The sequence below is a fragment of the Amblyomma maculatum genome, chromosome 11 (assembly GCF_055883805.1).
Source record: "Amblyomma maculatum isolate TAMU_Amacu chromosome 11, ASM5588380v1, whole genome shotgun sequence".
In the NCBI taxonomy this organism is placed as follows: domain Eukaryota; kingdom Metazoa; phylum Arthropoda; class Arachnida; order Ixodida; family Ixodidae; genus Amblyomma; species Amblyomma maculatum.
This window is the reverse complement of record NC_139354.1, coordinates 97,186,408-97,204,118: the sequence shown is the minus strand read 5'-3', so window position 1 is coordinate 97,204,118 and position 17,711 is coordinate 97,186,408. Positions and strand designations below refer to the sequence as shown.

At 41.8% G+C, this 17,711-nt stretch overlaps 1 protein-coding gene across 1 annotated transcript in view; it reads left to right on the top strand.

Annotated features, from left to right (window-relative positions):
* Nucleotides 1-15,290, top strand: part of LOC146174458 (lipase member N-like) — a 47,380-nt gene extending 32,090 nt beyond the window's left edge. The window contains exons 7-10 of the mRNA XM_084585399.1: nt 4,407-4,559; nt 7,203-7,274; nt 10,620-10,688; nt 15,036-15,290. Of these exons, the coding sequence (XP_084441525.1) occupies nt 4,407-4,559; nt 7,203-7,274; nt 10,620-10,688; nt 15,036-15,290 (549 nt within the window). The remainder of the gene's footprint in view (nt 1-4,406; nt 4,560-7,202; nt 7,275-10,619; nt 10,689-15,035) is intronic.
* The last annotated feature ends 2,421 nt before the right edge of the window (nt 15,291-17,711 follow it).

Sequence of the window (17,711 nt, the reverse complement as noted above, 5' to 3'; positions counted from 1 at the left end):
CCATATATATGATCTCTTGCAGGTTTTATTCAAGCTACATTACACCTGCTGCGCCCCATAGCTTGAGCCAAGGGTTATAAATAAACCATTAGAAACAGACGATGGAAACCGGTGGTGCATTGCTGGCAGCCACTTAGGACAGCGCAGAAAATTTTTATTTTGTACGTGGGGAAGTGAGGTTATTCGCTTCAAGTACTAAATATTCACTTTAGACAATAAATAGGACTTACAGAGTCGGTGAGCACGTTCGGAAACCCCTGTTTCAATATTTGCGGTTAGAAACCTCATGTGTACCTTTTTTTCCAGCTGTAGATAAATTCCGGGTTATGTAGATACCGAAACCGTTACCAGCCCATTCGCGCACCTCAACTGTGCTGCTCACAACATGATTTTGAGCGGACAAAACAACCTGCCGCTAAGATTGCTAGCCCCATGCATGAGTAAGGGTGATATGCTGGCGATGGTTGCTTCGCGTCGGCCCTTTGGCGCACATGAAGGCTCAAGTTACAATGAGCGCGCCGAACTTTGCAATGCGGCTAATGACTACAAAGCGGTAAGGATATAAATGAGTTTAACAGTATTTTTCAGCTGTAAAATACAAATACAGTCTTGTTGGATGATGTGCTGGCGCGGACGAAGAAACCATAGGCAACTTGTAGTTCTAACGCTACACAGGGCTGTCGAGCCAAGCCAAGTCCTCAATTGTATTGTCCGGGAATCAGATTTCTGTATTTTCGTGGTTTTCTATTGTATCTGGCGTTCAAAATGCAGACGTGAGGGTTCTTTATCACAAATATTCAAACGTGGATTGTGCCGGTACTCTTCAAAGTAGCAACACCATTTATTGTGTAAGGCATTAATCTGGAATTTAGGTAAATAATGTCAATAAGGATTCCAAACAAAACCTTTTCTGTGGCGCTCAAGGTAGCTTCCAGCAATATATATCTGGTTTCCTTTGCCTGCCTCCGAAATGTTTTTTTTTTTATCCCTTGGATCAAATTTGCTTGGACAAGCAGTATATGTGTAAAAATGATGCACCTGTGAGCTACCCGTTTAAGTGAGCTCCCGTTTAAGTGAACTACCCACAAAACCAGTCAAAAGCGTATATCAGCTAACCGGCGGCCAGTGCAGCAGTCGTGGGCTTAGATCGCTTGTGTATATTATATCTAGCCATTTAAAAAAAATGAAAATGGTCGACGAACATTCTCTTGGTAACGATTATTAGTATAAACTGTTTGCACATCGCAGAAAGCATAGGAGCGGCAAAAAACTAGCGCGCCAGTCATATGCGGAGACAGCCGATAATCAAGCACTAATTCCTAGTGTGGGATGAAACACTGGCTGTCTCAGCCATATTGCTGTGGAGGCGATCAAAATGCAACAGGGCACATGCTATGCAATGTATGTGCGTCTTTCATCCTAATAAACCTAAGGCAGCTGAAACTAGTCTGGAACTCATCAGTATAGTGTTTCTCATTGACCATAAATTTCGGTACATGAATCCTGGAATTTTCGACATCTTCCTAAAATAATGCACGTGATTTTATATGCCTCGTAATAGTGTTGTAAATTTTGTTTCCTCATTGTTTTTGTGCTGGTGCCATTTGCGAAAAAGTTGGGGTGGACGATTTGGAGGCACACGCATTTATTCGCAGGTGGCTGCCTGGTTCCTGTGACAGGGGGGGGTGGAAGAAAAAGGCGTTATGCTGAAACCTCCCCTGGCGAACCAGGCATGCCACCTGTGAATGCAATTGCAGGGTCAGCCTCCTCACTACGCCTATGAGTGTGCCCTCCAGCTCCCTGGCCCCTTCCACTTCCCGAGAGCCCGCCCTGCCCTGACCAACCCTGCCACTGCCCCGCTAACTGCTGCTGTGTGTGCCCTCAGCGCTGGCTAGTAACAACTGCCGTCTATAGTAACAATTGCAATAAATATTATCTTTTTGTGATGCCCTTGTTTTGTGAATATCTACTGGTTGCTCATGAGCAACAATTTGAATTTATATGGCCACTCCTATTTGAAAGGCCAACATTGTCCCAGCAAGTTCGATGTGCTGTCACGAATATGGCTAGAATGAAAAAGGCTGCATTTTATGGCCTGCACAGACAGTGCCAAAAAATGTGTAATCTTGACATCATCAATGGCACATGAATGGAGTAGCCGGTGTACTCAAACCATTGGATTAATATTGGTATCGACAATATGCGGCATGAATGGAGTAGCCAGTGCACCTGCAATGGCTAACCATTGGTATGATACTGGCATTGACAATGGGCCATCAATGGAATAGCTGGTATTAAACAAATATTGGTAATACAATGATGGTATAATGCTGGACAGTATTGGCAAGAATCATGGTGCATGAATGGAAAGTCTAATATTGTGCCTACATTGGTGGCTCCAGCTTGGTTGAACACTGGACCAATCTTGGAACGAAAGATGGGCCAAGAATGGAGAATGTAGTAAAATGCCCAAATGCCAATATCAGTCCAATATTGATGCCATTCTTTTCCTGTGATGAACCATTGTTGGACCAATGCTGGTGTGCTGCTTGGGTCAGTCGGTGTTGATTTATCCGCGAAATGTTTCTGGATTTTGTGTTCAGTGTGAATGGAAGGGCTTTAAATAAGAATAAAGACTGGCATTCTTTAACGGGATGCTATGACACCTTAAGATGTCCTGTATTCAGACTAGCTGTATAAATGAGACGTAAGTCAAAATCTTTAAAGAAAATCAATAAAAGAAGAAAGGTAAATATTTTCAGCATCGTGACGTCTTTTAAAACCTCGCACAAACTTGAAATCATTTCTTACGTATGACACTTTACTGTTTAAAATGAGAGATAGCCTGCAGTGGTTACTCTGCAGACTGAGCTGTGCCGCATGAGTTATAATACCTTCGCAAGATATTGATCTCTTTTAATAATTTTTAGAAACAATTTGGAATTGAATGCTTCTAGTATCTGGACTGCATTATCGGTTCCCAGTGGAACGTTGATAAACAATGCTATGAGATGGGTGTGGTTCTATTCTTGACGTGTATTGTACCTCCTCAAATAATAGAGGAAATTAAAATCTCGAACGATTCTGTGCATGGTTACAATGCACTCAGTGGAACCTACACAATTCTTACACATACAGAAGTTAAAAGAAGTCAAAATGTCACAAGTAAAAGTTATTTTAGAGACATTCCTATAGAAATTACAGAAATTTTGTTTTTAAACTTGCGTCAAATGTTGATGTTTAAAGAGCATAACTTCGACACTTGACTGGAGAGAAAGACTTTCCGCATACATCAAAACAATCCTTGCTTTTGTCTGCGCACGCACAGTTCACTTCAGCATCTTTCGGTGCTGGATGCACTGCCAAACGGGGCTGCAAATCAAAAAATGAAGTTATCCAAAAACTCGTTTCAGAAACAACAGTTTAGTTATACCTAAATAGGCAGTTTTAGTTGCTTGGCCATTATTGGGACCTTTTATTATACGACTCTCGGTGGAGCTTCAAGTACAGCAGTTAAACCACAGAAAAAGTCCGCTCTCTAGGAGCGTCATTTTTGATGCCAAATCTCGCTTCTGTGTGTCTAAATAGACACCGAATGCAAGAGTAGGAGCAAGCACGCAAAATAAAAAAGCTTATTTGCCTCCTCTTAGATAAGAATTTACAAGCTACACTAGCCTTCATTGACAAAAACTTTCAAAGGTGGCCCAAAGCGGAAAATGCATCCAAAATGCAATAGAACGCAGAACTGTTCCTTTAAATGCGCTTCACAGTTTAATATTAGCCGGCTGGAGTTATCATATGCTGTTTTCCTTAACGCTTCAGCGCTTTTAAACATGGTGCTTTTTGGAAAGATTGACTTTGATATTTGTATATTGAACACCCTTTACTGGTCCATGTAATGCGGCAAGAGTGACTTTGATATTTCTGTAATGACCATGATGTACTGCAACCTAAGTTTGCAGGAAGTGAAACAGCAACAGTGTTGTGGAATTTATTCACTGCCCACGTAACACAAGCAGTCATGTCAAAAGTAATTGTAGAAAATTTAGAGCGTAGTATTTTATTGGACAATTAGTTTCCTTCGATTGCAACATTCGACGACCTATAGTTGACAAAGGTAGTAGATGAGCAAATATTTCGCAATTGGGACTTAATATCAATATTTGAGACAGTCTCTAAGATTCAGGCTTTATTTTTAATAAGACGAACTCAATATGTTGTTCAAGAAATCACTTTTGGCCTCTTAGACATCCTATTCTCATGTTTACCACTTACCACCGAAAAGTAAAAGGTATATTTAACCTCCCCAAATTTGCTGCACCAGAAAACGTTATCAACAAGGGGCCAGATAATTTAGATGCGCAACGGTTTATTTTTCTCTTATGCTCAGAATATATTCTTCACAGCTTCTTGTTGACCCCTTCGGAAACAGCGGCTATCTCTATCTTCCTGACCCTCCGAGAGAATTCCTGGAATCTTTCTGCAACGTATTTCAAGGAATGCCGTGTTCTTTGCTCTACATATTGCCACTGCTCAGCAGTCCCCAGCAGTTTAACAAGGTAAGGCACTGCGTTCAACGTTAACGACCACTGAATGGAAACCCTAGACGCCTGCACGGCCTCAATATGCAATGGTATTCTTGACCATCAGGTATTTTCCTGCGCATATAATATTTCAGTACGGTTCGATTAGATTATTGCAATCACAGAGGCTCTCGTGTAAATTTGCGCATGATAAACACATTACTTTCAATGCTCTCTAGAGGTGCAATAATTGCATTTGCCGGAGTAGTAGCTGAATTGGCCAGTCCTACGAGCTACCTGTAATAATTTCCCTTTCATGACATTCTCCTTCCTCAAAGGTGCATCTCTAAAATGAATAAACAAAAATGTTCCTTCGTGGTTCATCGGTAATACCAGGACATATACTTGCTTGAAACGAAGGGAATGGCATTAGAGCCTAGGTCACCGTAAAAGGTGACCTACCATTTAGGAAACGCGTAAGGGAGTCACCCAAACGCAGTCATTTGTTTTATGTTTCGCATCAAACGTTTTGCGGTTGATTTTGACCGTCAGGGGCAGACAAATAAAAGATTAAACATTTCGGACTTTCTTAAACATCTATCTCAAATCTCGTGAATGCATGGGAAACATCAGCGCAGATTGCGCACTCCTCTTTTTTAACCGCAGGATTCCTTTTTCCTATAGCGGTATATTTAGCGAGCCTACACATCAATTTCCTCCTCCTTCACAGATGTTAGGATATGTGGAGAAGAAATAAAGACGCACAGTTAGAGCGGTGAGTAATGCGCCGGCTCCTCGTGGAGGTCGGAAGGGGAGTGACGGAGCGCTGAGAACTGAGCACAGTACATAGATCTACAGCAAAAGAATGCGAATTTACAAATGAGGCATTTACGCCCTACGGTTCTGCAAGCGGAACCGCAACAACGGGGCTTTTAGAGATAATTCATGTTCATCAGCACGGACTACTACTTGGCCACGCAAACCGCTAGGAGCGGCCAAATCAACATGCAGATGTGGTAAATATTTCAGCCACAGAAGGAAGACCGTAACAGATTCGCACAGTTACTCTAACACCACTGCTCTCGCAATAGTGCACCGGAAGTGTCAGTAAGTGACTAGAATTTTTTTTTTTACTTACATGATAACGAGCGTGCCTCTTCAATGGGAAGATGGCCTAGATTACCTTCTGTGCAGAGCGTACATGGCTCGTTCATTCCCACATGCGTGGGCATTGCCTTAACCAAGCATTAAGAACAACACTTCGGAAAAATACGGGCGGGATGTCAAACGGTTGGTGTCATGCCATTTCTCTTTCCACTAATCAGTCATCTGCTAGGGATTGGATGGTGCTTTTCGATAGATATTCTAACTATATGAACAACTTCTAATTTCATGCCGTTAATTATAATGTGAGGTACCTGACGAGAGTACGATATACAGACCCTTTCATTCCCCAATCAAAACCAGGTAAATACGTCTCTTTGCAAAACATTGCTCTAGTTCATCGATACCAGAATTTCGAGAAATGAAGATTGAATTTATACGCGCTATTGCATCTACTGCAAGAGAGGAACATATGCTGCTGCCAATTTCTTTAACTTATACTGATAATCAATAAGGCGCGATGTACGAGAAAGTAAAACTTGCTGAGAACGCTAATAAGAAAACATTTTTGCCTCCCCAAACGTAAAATTACCCCAACTCTTGATGATTTGCATTGGAGACCACAACGTGTAGTCCTAGAAAACGTTCATATTGCAGTATCAAATATAGCTGATATGCATCCCTCTTTAAACGACAATGTTGTTGTACAATGTTCTGCCATTAATGCACACAAAGAGGACGAGGTTTGGGGCAGAAGTTGCACTTGATCTTTCTTGTGTAAGAGAGAAGCAATAATCAGCATCAATAACAAGTACCAAAGAAGGGCGTTTTTTTCGTCCTTGATATTGTGTTTACAAGATTGGTGTTTTGGCTATGAAACATCACAAGGTAGCCTGTAATTATATCAACGCCCCTGTAGTTAGTAGTAAAGTCAACAAAGTGATCTTTTTACTTCTGAATTTTATATTCAATCGTTCTCTTTTTACTGAGAAGGTAGAGGGCATCAGAATGCTCTTAGAAGGTACAAAATACCAAGCATGATACGTAAGATAATTCAAGCAAGTAAACCTTGGGCTCAAAAAGTTTTTAGAAATTTAATAATTTATACATTTAGTCTTAGTATAACTATAGCGTTATGTTACAGCAACGTCAATGGATAATCTGTATTTAATTCGATTGTTGCTGCGCAAAGAGTGCCAAAAATCATTTTAGGCATAGAGATTGAAGCCTCCTCAGCGGCGAGTAATGTCAGTCATGTGACAAGGTTTCCAGTGATACAAATCATTCAGGTTTTTAGTTTATCGCGCTCATTGAAGTACCAAAATACCAAAGTACTAAAATACCAAATACCAAAATACCGAAAATGTATTTTACCAATGGATATCTTGGTAGCACTCAATGAGAGTTGGTAAATCTTGGTGGTGAATATTTTAAATCAAATATTCGGATCGTTAGTAAATGAAGAGACAAACGGTGCTAATCACTCCTGGGGAAAGCGATTGAATTACAATTATAAATTCAAAAAACTCGGATTCAAATTTGATTTTGTCTAAATAAAAAATTGATTTTTTTCAGACGAGGTCTCCAGTAATTTTGTCCCACGCTCCCATCGGTACATCGTTTCAAAACCTGCGGCACTTTGTACAGGTTAGAGCGAAATTTTGAGTAAAACTGTGGACTTGATGCACTAGACACTTTATTTGCTGATGCCTTTTTATGCATGAAAACCTGTTACCTTATAACAAGGAGAAAGCTATACACAAATGGCACTTACATTCCAGGAGATATACACAAATGGAGATATACACAAATGGCACTTACATTCAAGCTTGAATTTCGAGCCCTTTCTTCAAACTACCGCGTGTCAAAAAATTGATTTCGATCCGTTACTTAAAACAATCAACCAGCTACATTTATTTCTTCTGCTTCAGTAAATGCTTGAGAATTATGCCGTGAATATTGCGCTTTAAAGTGATGCTTATGAATCCAGTAACAGCATTCCTTCTCTATATCTAAATTCTACGTTTGCTAGTTCTCGAAAGATGAGGATCAGAGCGCTCATAAAATCAAAGTGCTTGAGTTCATTAGATAATCAGTCTGGGCAGTACGGCAGCGTAAACGGCACTCTCTCCATTAAGAACAATTATTAATGCGAAAGCATTACTGCTCTATCTTCACAAATATCTCTCCGCAGAAAGCGTCCACCGAACGGTTCGCAATATGGTGTCCGCAATGGTTGTAAGTAATTGAGAAGTGATACAGGTTAATGAGTGGTTGAAATCGATAGAAGGTGACGTACTGTTGTCGTAAACATATTTGGCCAATACGTTAGTAAGGTAATTAATTATAGACAAAACATTTCAAAGGAAAAGGGAAATATTAGCCAATGATTTGGCATCACATTTGAATGTATAAATAGTTAAATAAATCAGTCAATTAGGTGGCGTCAAGTATGTGACGTCCCGCAACCTGAAGTCGAGCCACAAAAGGGCATAGGAAAGGATTGGCACTCAATTTGAAAGCATCAAAGACTAAACCGGGTAAACAAGAAGTCAATTAATACGATGTCAAGGATGTGACGTCACGCAACAAAGACGTATAGCCGAAAAAGGGCATAGGAAGAAATTTGCACATAATGTGAAAGTAGCAAAGGCTACAATGGGTAAACAAGAAGTGAATTAAGCAACTAGAAGCAACCAGAAACAACCAACAGCAGCATCCGAGCTTTCGCATTACGAAAATGCCGATTCTGGAGTGCGCCATAATTTTTTTAATTGTTACTTGAGGGTTTATTAGAAGGCATTAGGACAACTTGGGCAGTGACGGCAGCGGTTCGTGGTCAGACAGGTCATGTCCGAGAACACACAGAAGCGATCGTAATACCGCTCACTATGACGTTCAGACGTTCTTCAAGAAACTTATTCCTCGTTCTAATTGCCCCGCGGAGAAGAGCCGTCATGCTGGCGCATTACACCGTCCGCAAGATGGTAGAGTCATTACACGGTTTAAGGCACTGGACATGAACAGTCTCACTTTCTTGCCGGCGAAGAACCGCAGTGGGTGTCAGAGCTTCCATCTGATAATTAACCGACGTGGTGCGTTCGACGTCTCCGTAAAAACCATGAAACTTGGTATAAAGGTTTCTAGAGATACGGATTACTGCAGTAAATCATGAGCCATGTGAGTCTCCAAGAGAAAAAGTGTAGAGTCGTTGATGACGGTTGTGGCGTGATGTCTGGTGATACTGGGTGTCAGCGGTGAGGGAGCGGACAATTTGGCGACACTCAACAGAGTGTCAGGCAGGTTGCGATAGTGGAGTATACTGATATGCATCAGGTTGGTACGAGAGAATATCAAGTGGAGCAGAAAGGTGGTGGCCGTAAAGAGCTTAGGACTGAGAGAAGCCAGTATTCGACTGCACTGCAGCATTGTAGGCGTAGAGGATAGGTGGAAGAACGAGAAACCAGTTTGATTAGTCGGAGAATACGTAGTTAGAAAGCATATCGCAAAGCGTACGAATAACTCGTTCTATAAAGAGTTAATCTGCGGATGGCAGGCGGTGCTTTATCAATGAATGACGTTGCACTTGCTAAGCAGAGCTTTGGCTACGCCTTATTAGAAGACGCGTCCTCTGTCGCTGAGCAGTTCGCGAGATGCGCCGTGAAGGACGAATCGTTTCAAAATGAAGGAGGCTACGTCGGCCACTGAGGCGTATGGACAGGCTGCTCTCTTACATACCTGGTGAAGTGATCAGCTGCGAAGGGGGCCAATTGATTCCCATTGAGATGTATAAGCATTGCTGCAGCCGCATATTAGGCGAACTTGATTAAGAATTAGAGAACATAAAAGTAATCAAAACTACAGAAAATACCGAAAACATTCTGAACCAAATATGACTGCATTTCTGCGTTCTCGCTGTCAGTGCTGTTACAGGTACACAAGCCTCTCATTCGCAGAGGAAGAAAACCACATTCCATTCATATGAGCTGTTAACAATAACCTATACAATCCGCGAAGAACCTCCAGGAGCTGTATTTCTTGATTTGTGTTCCCAATAGTTTCCCTTGTATAGTTAGACTTAATGCAAAATTTGTATGTGATTATAAAACGTAATGCCAGAAAGAAGCAAGAGCAGTTATGAATGATGATTGTTTTCTTCGTTTCAGTAATTGCTTTTAGTGCCTTGTGGTTGTCTCCATTAGCAAGAATGTTTCGATGAAATGAATACGGGTGGAAGAGAAGAGTGTGTGAAAAATATTTAGGTTGGAGGCAAGGCTATTACGTCGATTGCTGGTGCTTTCTTCATTTTGTTCACAGATCAATTAGTCTTAAACGAAACATATCGATTCGATTTCGGCTTTTGCTAACGCTAGTATGTACGTAAGATGGAGGTGGGCGATGTCAGGTTATTTCTTAAGCCTGCAAAATGAAGAGAGGTATCTGATGTTCCCGATTTCTTGCTATGACTAAGTGGAAATGTTTTATTTTTGCATAATTTGATAAAGTTTAATAAAGATATTACTTATTCTTAGATAAAGCGGTATACATACATTTGCTCGGCTATATTATTATCTCATACATGGCTCTAGTGTCTTAGAAAGTTCCACCTGCATTAAAAACAAAATCCTAAACCTGTCACGATCCATGGCAGTACTTATATAAGACAATCCTGTTACCTCAGTAAAAGCAATTCTTTTCAGTCCTAAGGCACACTACATTTTGTCGAGTGGCGATTATAATTTAGGAAGAAAATCTCTTGAGGATTGCCTTTAAACGTCGCGGTTCGGAACCTGCAATGTCTGCTAGGCACTAGGCTCGAATTGCGCCAACCTTTTCATTCTTTCGCGGGCCCAATACAATTCTATTCCGAAGTCATAAAAGTTACTAAGAATACGAACTATTTTGCACACAAAAGGATATCTTGTTTCTGCATGACGAAATATGGATAAATTTGTATACTCTTCACCCCATACATTCTTTTGATTTTTTTAGATTTACAGGGCCAAGAATTTTGTGATGTATGACCATGGGCTAATTCAAAATAAAAATATTTACGGCCAGGTGAGAAAATTATGTGCAATTTTTCTTTTATTCACATCTATCATCAATGCTATAAGGTCTTCCGTTAAACGTTAATTGGCTGGTTTCCTTGCATTAATTTGTGATCTGTAGAATAAGGCCATAATTGTATGTTGAAGACATTGCCCGGCTATAAAGCTTTTCTTAATTAGCTTTTCTATTTGCACATTTGTGCAGCAAGGTGCGTGTGCTCAAAAGTTCCTGATAATATTTTCTTTAAAGCTAGTAATGCCTTGATAATGGTCCCTGAGATATACTGCAGCACAAAGTACATTCAGGACATCTCTCAAAACCGTTTGCCAATTCTGGCATAGTTCACAAGACCAAGGCTGTCGAATAGAGTTCTCGGAGCGAAAGCCGGCCTTACCTATACTTGCGCGATATCCGGCTGCCACGTTTGCTGTCAACACTCCACGACGCGCAAAAAGAAGGCGTCGATAAGCATTGTTCAGCAACCGAAGGGGCGAGCGACACAATCGCATGCATAACAGGTACAGGAGTAGAAGAAGTCTCCCCTGTCTTAACTGGTGAGCCTATCAATCGTAAGACTTCACCAACTGACCTTTCTGTCGTGCTTGACTTCCACATTTCAATGCTCATATTAGACGGAAACGCTTTTCTTGCAAAGCACCCCGTAGTGAAGTACTACTTTTTTATTACCATGCAGATCTCATTTTCTGGTTATGCTGGAGGTAAATGTTTGATACGGATTTTAACCGAAGGTATTTTCCTTGGATTTCACGCCTCAGTTACTTCATTACGCCTGTACTACTGTAGAGCATCTACTGAAGAGCACGCCGTTAGAGGACAACACAGGATGGAGATAGCGCCGTCAGAAAAGGAAGTTGAGCGGAGAGGAAGGTTTTTTAGACGGAGAGAGAATGCAGGGGGTATTGCGATACCGAACGCATTGGGGTGCGCGTCAATCATAGGAAGGCTCACAGCTAAAGCTGTAGGTGTTCCAGCGATAGCATCTATAACACCACCTTTCAATCCGCGGTTGTTTTTCCATAATTTCGAAGCGCAGCCGTTGGCGGTCGGGTTCGAGCCGGTGAACACCAAACCCGACCGCAGCCGGCTAAATTATGGTTTTGGGAACATAAGATGCTTTTTGCTTCTAGGTGGACACTATAAAATCATGGACACCTACACCTAACCACTTCAAGAACAGGTTTTCATATTGTTTATTGCAAGCTTTAAACTGTGTAAATTCATTGTCCCAACTATGGTGTCCCTCAATTTCTTTCTCTTCACTGGCTTTCATTCACCAAGTTAAAGCTAACAAAACCATTACAGTCTGTTCGTGGCGGGTTTACGGCTTTTTAGGACTAAAAACATTACATATTGCAACCTAAACAGGAACACACCGCAGGAAAGATGTAATTTATTTGAATGCTGTGAATTGAAAAAAAGTCTGAAAAACTGAACTCAGAGGATTCGAACATGTTTTCGGTGTTGAGATATAGTAGTATTAATCTACTATGAACGTATATATGAGACTACGTCTCCTCTTTCTCTCTTTCCACTTTCACTCCCACCTTCCTCCCTTCCCTTACGGCGCTGTTTAGGTGTCCACAGAAAACAAGTGAGACAGTTACCGCGCTTTTCCCTTCCTATAAATCAATCAGAACATATATATGAACATAAACTGGTTTAGCAGAAAGGAAAAGCGCCGTACCGCGCACATTTTGAAGCTAAAACAAAAGTTAATAGAAATAGGGTGATAAATGGTAGATGTCCTCACGGTGGCTTTGCCCGATTGCTGATTGTAGCTGGCACTTTCGCAATATGGCGCAATTGCTGCGTGGCTGTGGCATCGAGCCGGCGCCAATGTGCGCTTTTCCCTGTCCCGATGCGTCAACGAAAGGAGAACGTAAGTTTTCTCCTGAGGAACTTTTCTACCTTAGGCAGCTGGAGTTCCTTTGCTAATGATCGTGCCTTTTTGTTTCCGGTTCGGATGGAGAGTTGCGGGTGGTTTTTAACCCACATTGGTACCTGTAATATAATGTAAATATCTATGTCAACTCACAGCTTTATAGATCGCAAAACACATGTGGAAACACACATGTCGGATGCACGCGTCCGGGGGGTTTTGACCCACATTGATACCTGTAATATTATGTAAATATCAATATCAACTCAAAGCTGTACACATCGCAACACATAGGTACAATACAACTGTGCATGCGATTGCGCTATACGTTTCTATCTCTCTTTATTTGGGAAATTATTCTACGCGGTCTGCACTATCTTGTACAATGCTATTAAAATTGTATGTATCATCAGCACCAACAGCCAAATTCTCTAAGTAAAAACTGATTTACGATGTGTCTGGTTCTTAGGATGTATGTTAAGTGCTCTTTCCTTTGTTCTTGATTATGCACATTTTCTGTTTTGGTCATTTGTCGCCGCTCATGTGAATGACTAATACGTGATAAAACGTTTTCTAAACACAACTTTCGCCTCTTGCCTTACGGCGCAGATCCGATGATTGCGCTGAAATTCGGGGGTAGTGGTGTAAAGTATTGATTCAATTCTATTTGCATAGAGAGTGGGGCTTGCTTTAAGGGCCACACCCTGAAACATTCAAGCAGTCGTCCCTACTCCGGAACACCTGCTGCTTCTGCGGCAGCTCGGGCTCTATCCACGGCAGATAGTTAGCTTGTATGATATTGAAACTGATCAGGGCAGCCTCCTATATCTCTTGGGTAGGTTAGGGAATTGGGGTTAGCGGAGATATAGAGGCCTGGCAAAACCATGTTGTATACGTCCGATAACGCGCACCGGCAACGCAGGCTCTCTGCGTTTAACAAAGCCGGATTGAAATATTTCAGCACTGCTGGGCATCAATACTACTGCGTTGATGTAAAATGACTAATCTAACTCTCATCGGTTGTGGTTACCACTTACGCAGGGAGATGAGAAGAGCTATTCTGGAATTGATATAATTCAACAGTGTATTTGTAAGTTATATCCGGGATAAGTTCTGACACTCCAAGTGGCGATTGTTAAGGCGATTCTCGATGGTTGGTCGCGCGAGCTGAGGCGTCTGGTGTATTGCTTTTGTCTCATCCCGCTAGTACTATCGTTCACATTATGACAAACGTCCCGGTTCGATTTTGCTACTCGCACCTAATTGTGCCAGTACGTCACGAGATGCATACTCGGTTTACATTCCGGCCGGCATCCAAGGAGTCGGTGATGATTACCCTGGAATCTGATCCTGCAGCGGCTAATAATATGGCAACCTCCTCTTCGTGTTTAACCTTTGGGGCACGGAAAGTGAGTTCCTGAATGTACGTATTTCGTAGATTACTGAGCTCGTATAGCGTCCCTGAGGCGCAGGACAGCAGCATCTATGTAGAGCCACAGCTGTCATTAGCCATAGCTGCGCCGCTGGCGTGGTCGCGAGTAAAGCAAGGAAATATGACACTTACGGCGTCACTCTTTTCCTTTAGTAGTCTACAATTATATACATGAAGTTTGCTTACTTTAACTTTCATCTGAATTCAGCGTCATTGAGTTAGACCCAGGCGACTGTAAGCCTGTAAAGGCTGCGGCTGTGACGACTGTAATGAATTTTGTACAGCAATGGCTTTTAGGGTTTGTTAAGCAGCAATGGTCTCTGCAAAACTTGTGTGTAGGTGACTGCAGGCTGACCCTGATTAGTCATCTGCCTTGGGTTCTGGAGAACAAAGAATGGCTGGAAAAAGGGGAGTTCAAGCATTGCTTAAACCCATAGATACGAACGAAAGATCGAGTAGCCACGGTAATAGTTGTAACACCACTTTTTGGATCCGCTATATTTTACCCTTTGAGTTAGGTTTTAGTGAAAGGAAGGCGTAGTGTACAATTTATCGGCAGCGCTGATTGTTAGGCACATACCCTTATTAGGTAAATGTCACACCAGATTTTTGAATGTCAAGTCGGTGGTTTTGGGGGAAAGCGCGGTACGCTCATTGCCCACGCTAAAATGTATTAGATATTTAGAACGTCACAGCATCTGGCTCAATCCAGTGTTAACCTCATATGCATAACAGCCGTCTCAGCCTGCTCCTTCACTTGAGGATGAAAAGCGGTACCGATGACCTTGGCTCTTGCTAGGCCTGCAATGCTTTTGCCCAACACGGAGTCGACCACTTGTACCTACGTTCTGATGATGAAATGGAGAACGGTTCATTTCTTATCCCTTCAGTCGACCTTGCGTAAGCACAGTGTGTAAAGTGCATGCAAGATAATTCTCACTGGAAATAATTACTATGTTGTGCTATGGATTACTGCTATGTATTTCTATAATTATCTAAACGCTATAAAATTTTATACTTTCAGGCCACACCACCTTCGTACCCCCTGGAACTCGTCGCTGTTCCTGTGCAATTATACTGGTCTGAGGGAGATTCAGTAGCCAACACTGAAGACGCTGCTGACCTCATGAAGAGGCTGGGTTCGAATCTTGTCTACCAGCAAAAAATGCCACAGGAGGACTTCCGACACTTTGATTTCATCACTGGCTCCCAGGCCGCGGACTTTCTTCACAAGCCAATGATTGACGCCCTCGATAGTCGAGCTAGAGGGCAACAGTGATAGCGTACATTGCAAATCGGAGATATGTATGGGCTCTATAAATACTCTCCAACTACATGCAATTATTCCGGAAGAATTTGTGTGTGTAACCTTTTACTCAGCCTGCACGAGGTATTGTGACTGTCCAGGGCAAAAGCTGTGTATTTGGGAGGAATTGTTGCCTTATTTAGCTTTATACAAAATCTTGAGCTCCAAAAAACACCTTCACTGCAATTTACTACATCGAGGCCTGGGTAGAGGCATTAAAAATTGTATCCGTACAAAAATATATTAGTGATTGAATGCGGAAAGCAGTTTTACAATTATAACGTTTCATTAGCCTTCCTCTCGCTTTAACAAATACAGAAAACGGGTTTCAGGGCCGTTGTAACTATATAGGAAGTTACACAATACAGTACATAATAAAATGCGCATTTGCTGTGTAGCTTTTAGAATACTGGGTAATCTAGAACACCGTGTAGTCGTTCGCTCCCATAGCTTCTAGGCATAAGCACGCAGCCACATCATCGGCCCGGACCAAGCAGATGTGTTGAGTTTTATTGCGATATATTTCTAACTTCTTTTTGCGTGAAATGCAGTGTACACTTTCTCGGCTTTGTAATTCATTGAAACATATTTCAGATATCTGAGCTACGTATTGAGTTAGCTGAAACACACACAAAAAAGACACTTTCACTAAAATGCTTGTTTGTGCCAGTGAATAATGATGAACTGGTATATTTTCAGAACTATAAAATGAGCAATTTTGTCCTCAGGAGGAGGAAAGGTAGGCAAGGTAACCGGGAAAAAAAGCTGGGTGCTAATCCCCAAGGTAGAAAATAGACGAAGTGTTCTAAAGAATATGAAGGAGAGAGGATTAAGAGAGCAAAGCCAGACACTAAGCGTAACACGCGCTGTTACTGTCATAGCTTATCGTGAAGGCTCGATACTCTTAGGAAACGAAGCAGTGCCGAGCTTGTCTTCGCCGCAGACAATCGCCGTTGTCACTGTCGGGGATCTCTTCCTTCGTCGGCGAACGTGAGGCGAGATTGCCTAATGCGCGGGATTAGAGATTGGTTTCAATGGGGATCATTTTGTACAAGTGAGCGGTACCTCGATGGGAACCAAGATATGCCCAAATTACGCCAACATTTTCATGGGATTACTTGAGGACAAATTCCTTGGTAGATGTAGCTTAAACCCTTTTATTACAAGCGCTACATAGATGATATTTTTTTTCATCTGGCACCACGGTGAATCAGAACTTGTCCTTTATAGCAAGATTCAACAGCGTGCACCCATCCATTTCTTTTACAGAATCATATTCGGCATCGTCAATAAATTTTTTGGACGTAACAGTGTCTTTGTCTGGCACTAAACTCGTGACTAAACTTTATAGGAAACCGACTGACAGGCGTCAATACCTCCATTTCGAGAGCAGCCGTGCAAGGCACTGTAAGACCAGTATACCATACAGCCAAGCACTTCGTTTTAACAGAATTTGTTCAAAAGATTCGGACTTCGTTGACAACTGCGGGAAACTGCGTGATGCCCTAACAAGAGAAAGATATCCAACGCAAATTATTGACGACGCAATAAAACGCGCCGATGTAATGGACCGCAAGGATCTTCTTAGCTCACATGAACATACTTGACAATCACCGAACCCCACTTTAGTGCTAACCCATTGTGCGTCAGCACCAAGTGTTAACGGAATTCTCCGAAAACATCACAATATCTTTATGCAGAGCTGTCGCCAGACCCAAATCTTCCCACAACCACCTCGTGTCGCATACCGAAGGTCGCGAAATTTGCACGACTTGCTAACTTCATCTAAAATGACTAACACTCTTTCAACTGGCTGCCGCCCTTGCCAAAGGCCACGTTGTAAGGTGTGCGATCATATGACCACCACTACAGTAGTGAAAAGCACAGCATCAGACTTTTACTGTAAAATAAAAGGTGATTTCACTTGCGACAGTAGCAATGTCATCTATCTGCTCCAGTGTTCTATGTGCGAACTCCAATACATTGGACACACTGACCTGCCGTTCAGGTTACGATTCAATAACCACAGATCCATGCTAAAAGCTCACCTAACCTTTCGCTTTTCAAACATGTCGCGATTCCGAGCCATACTTTTCACAACATTACAGCCACAATACTGGAATCTGGTTTTAAATCTCATCATGAAAGAGAGGTTCGAGAATACTTTTTAATATATATTCAATGCAGTTACTTGTGGTCTCAATGAAAACCTAGGGAAAATATCTTTTTCTCCCAAGACGCAAGTATTTAAGTGAAGGTGCATGACTATGTTTACGTTTTTACATGTATTTGCTTTCAATACAAAAGAGTGCTCTAGTAACCTTGATTTGAACTTTCTAGATGTCAGCATACAAAAATATCTTTTTCTGTATGTTTCACTAGCGACTGCGCCTC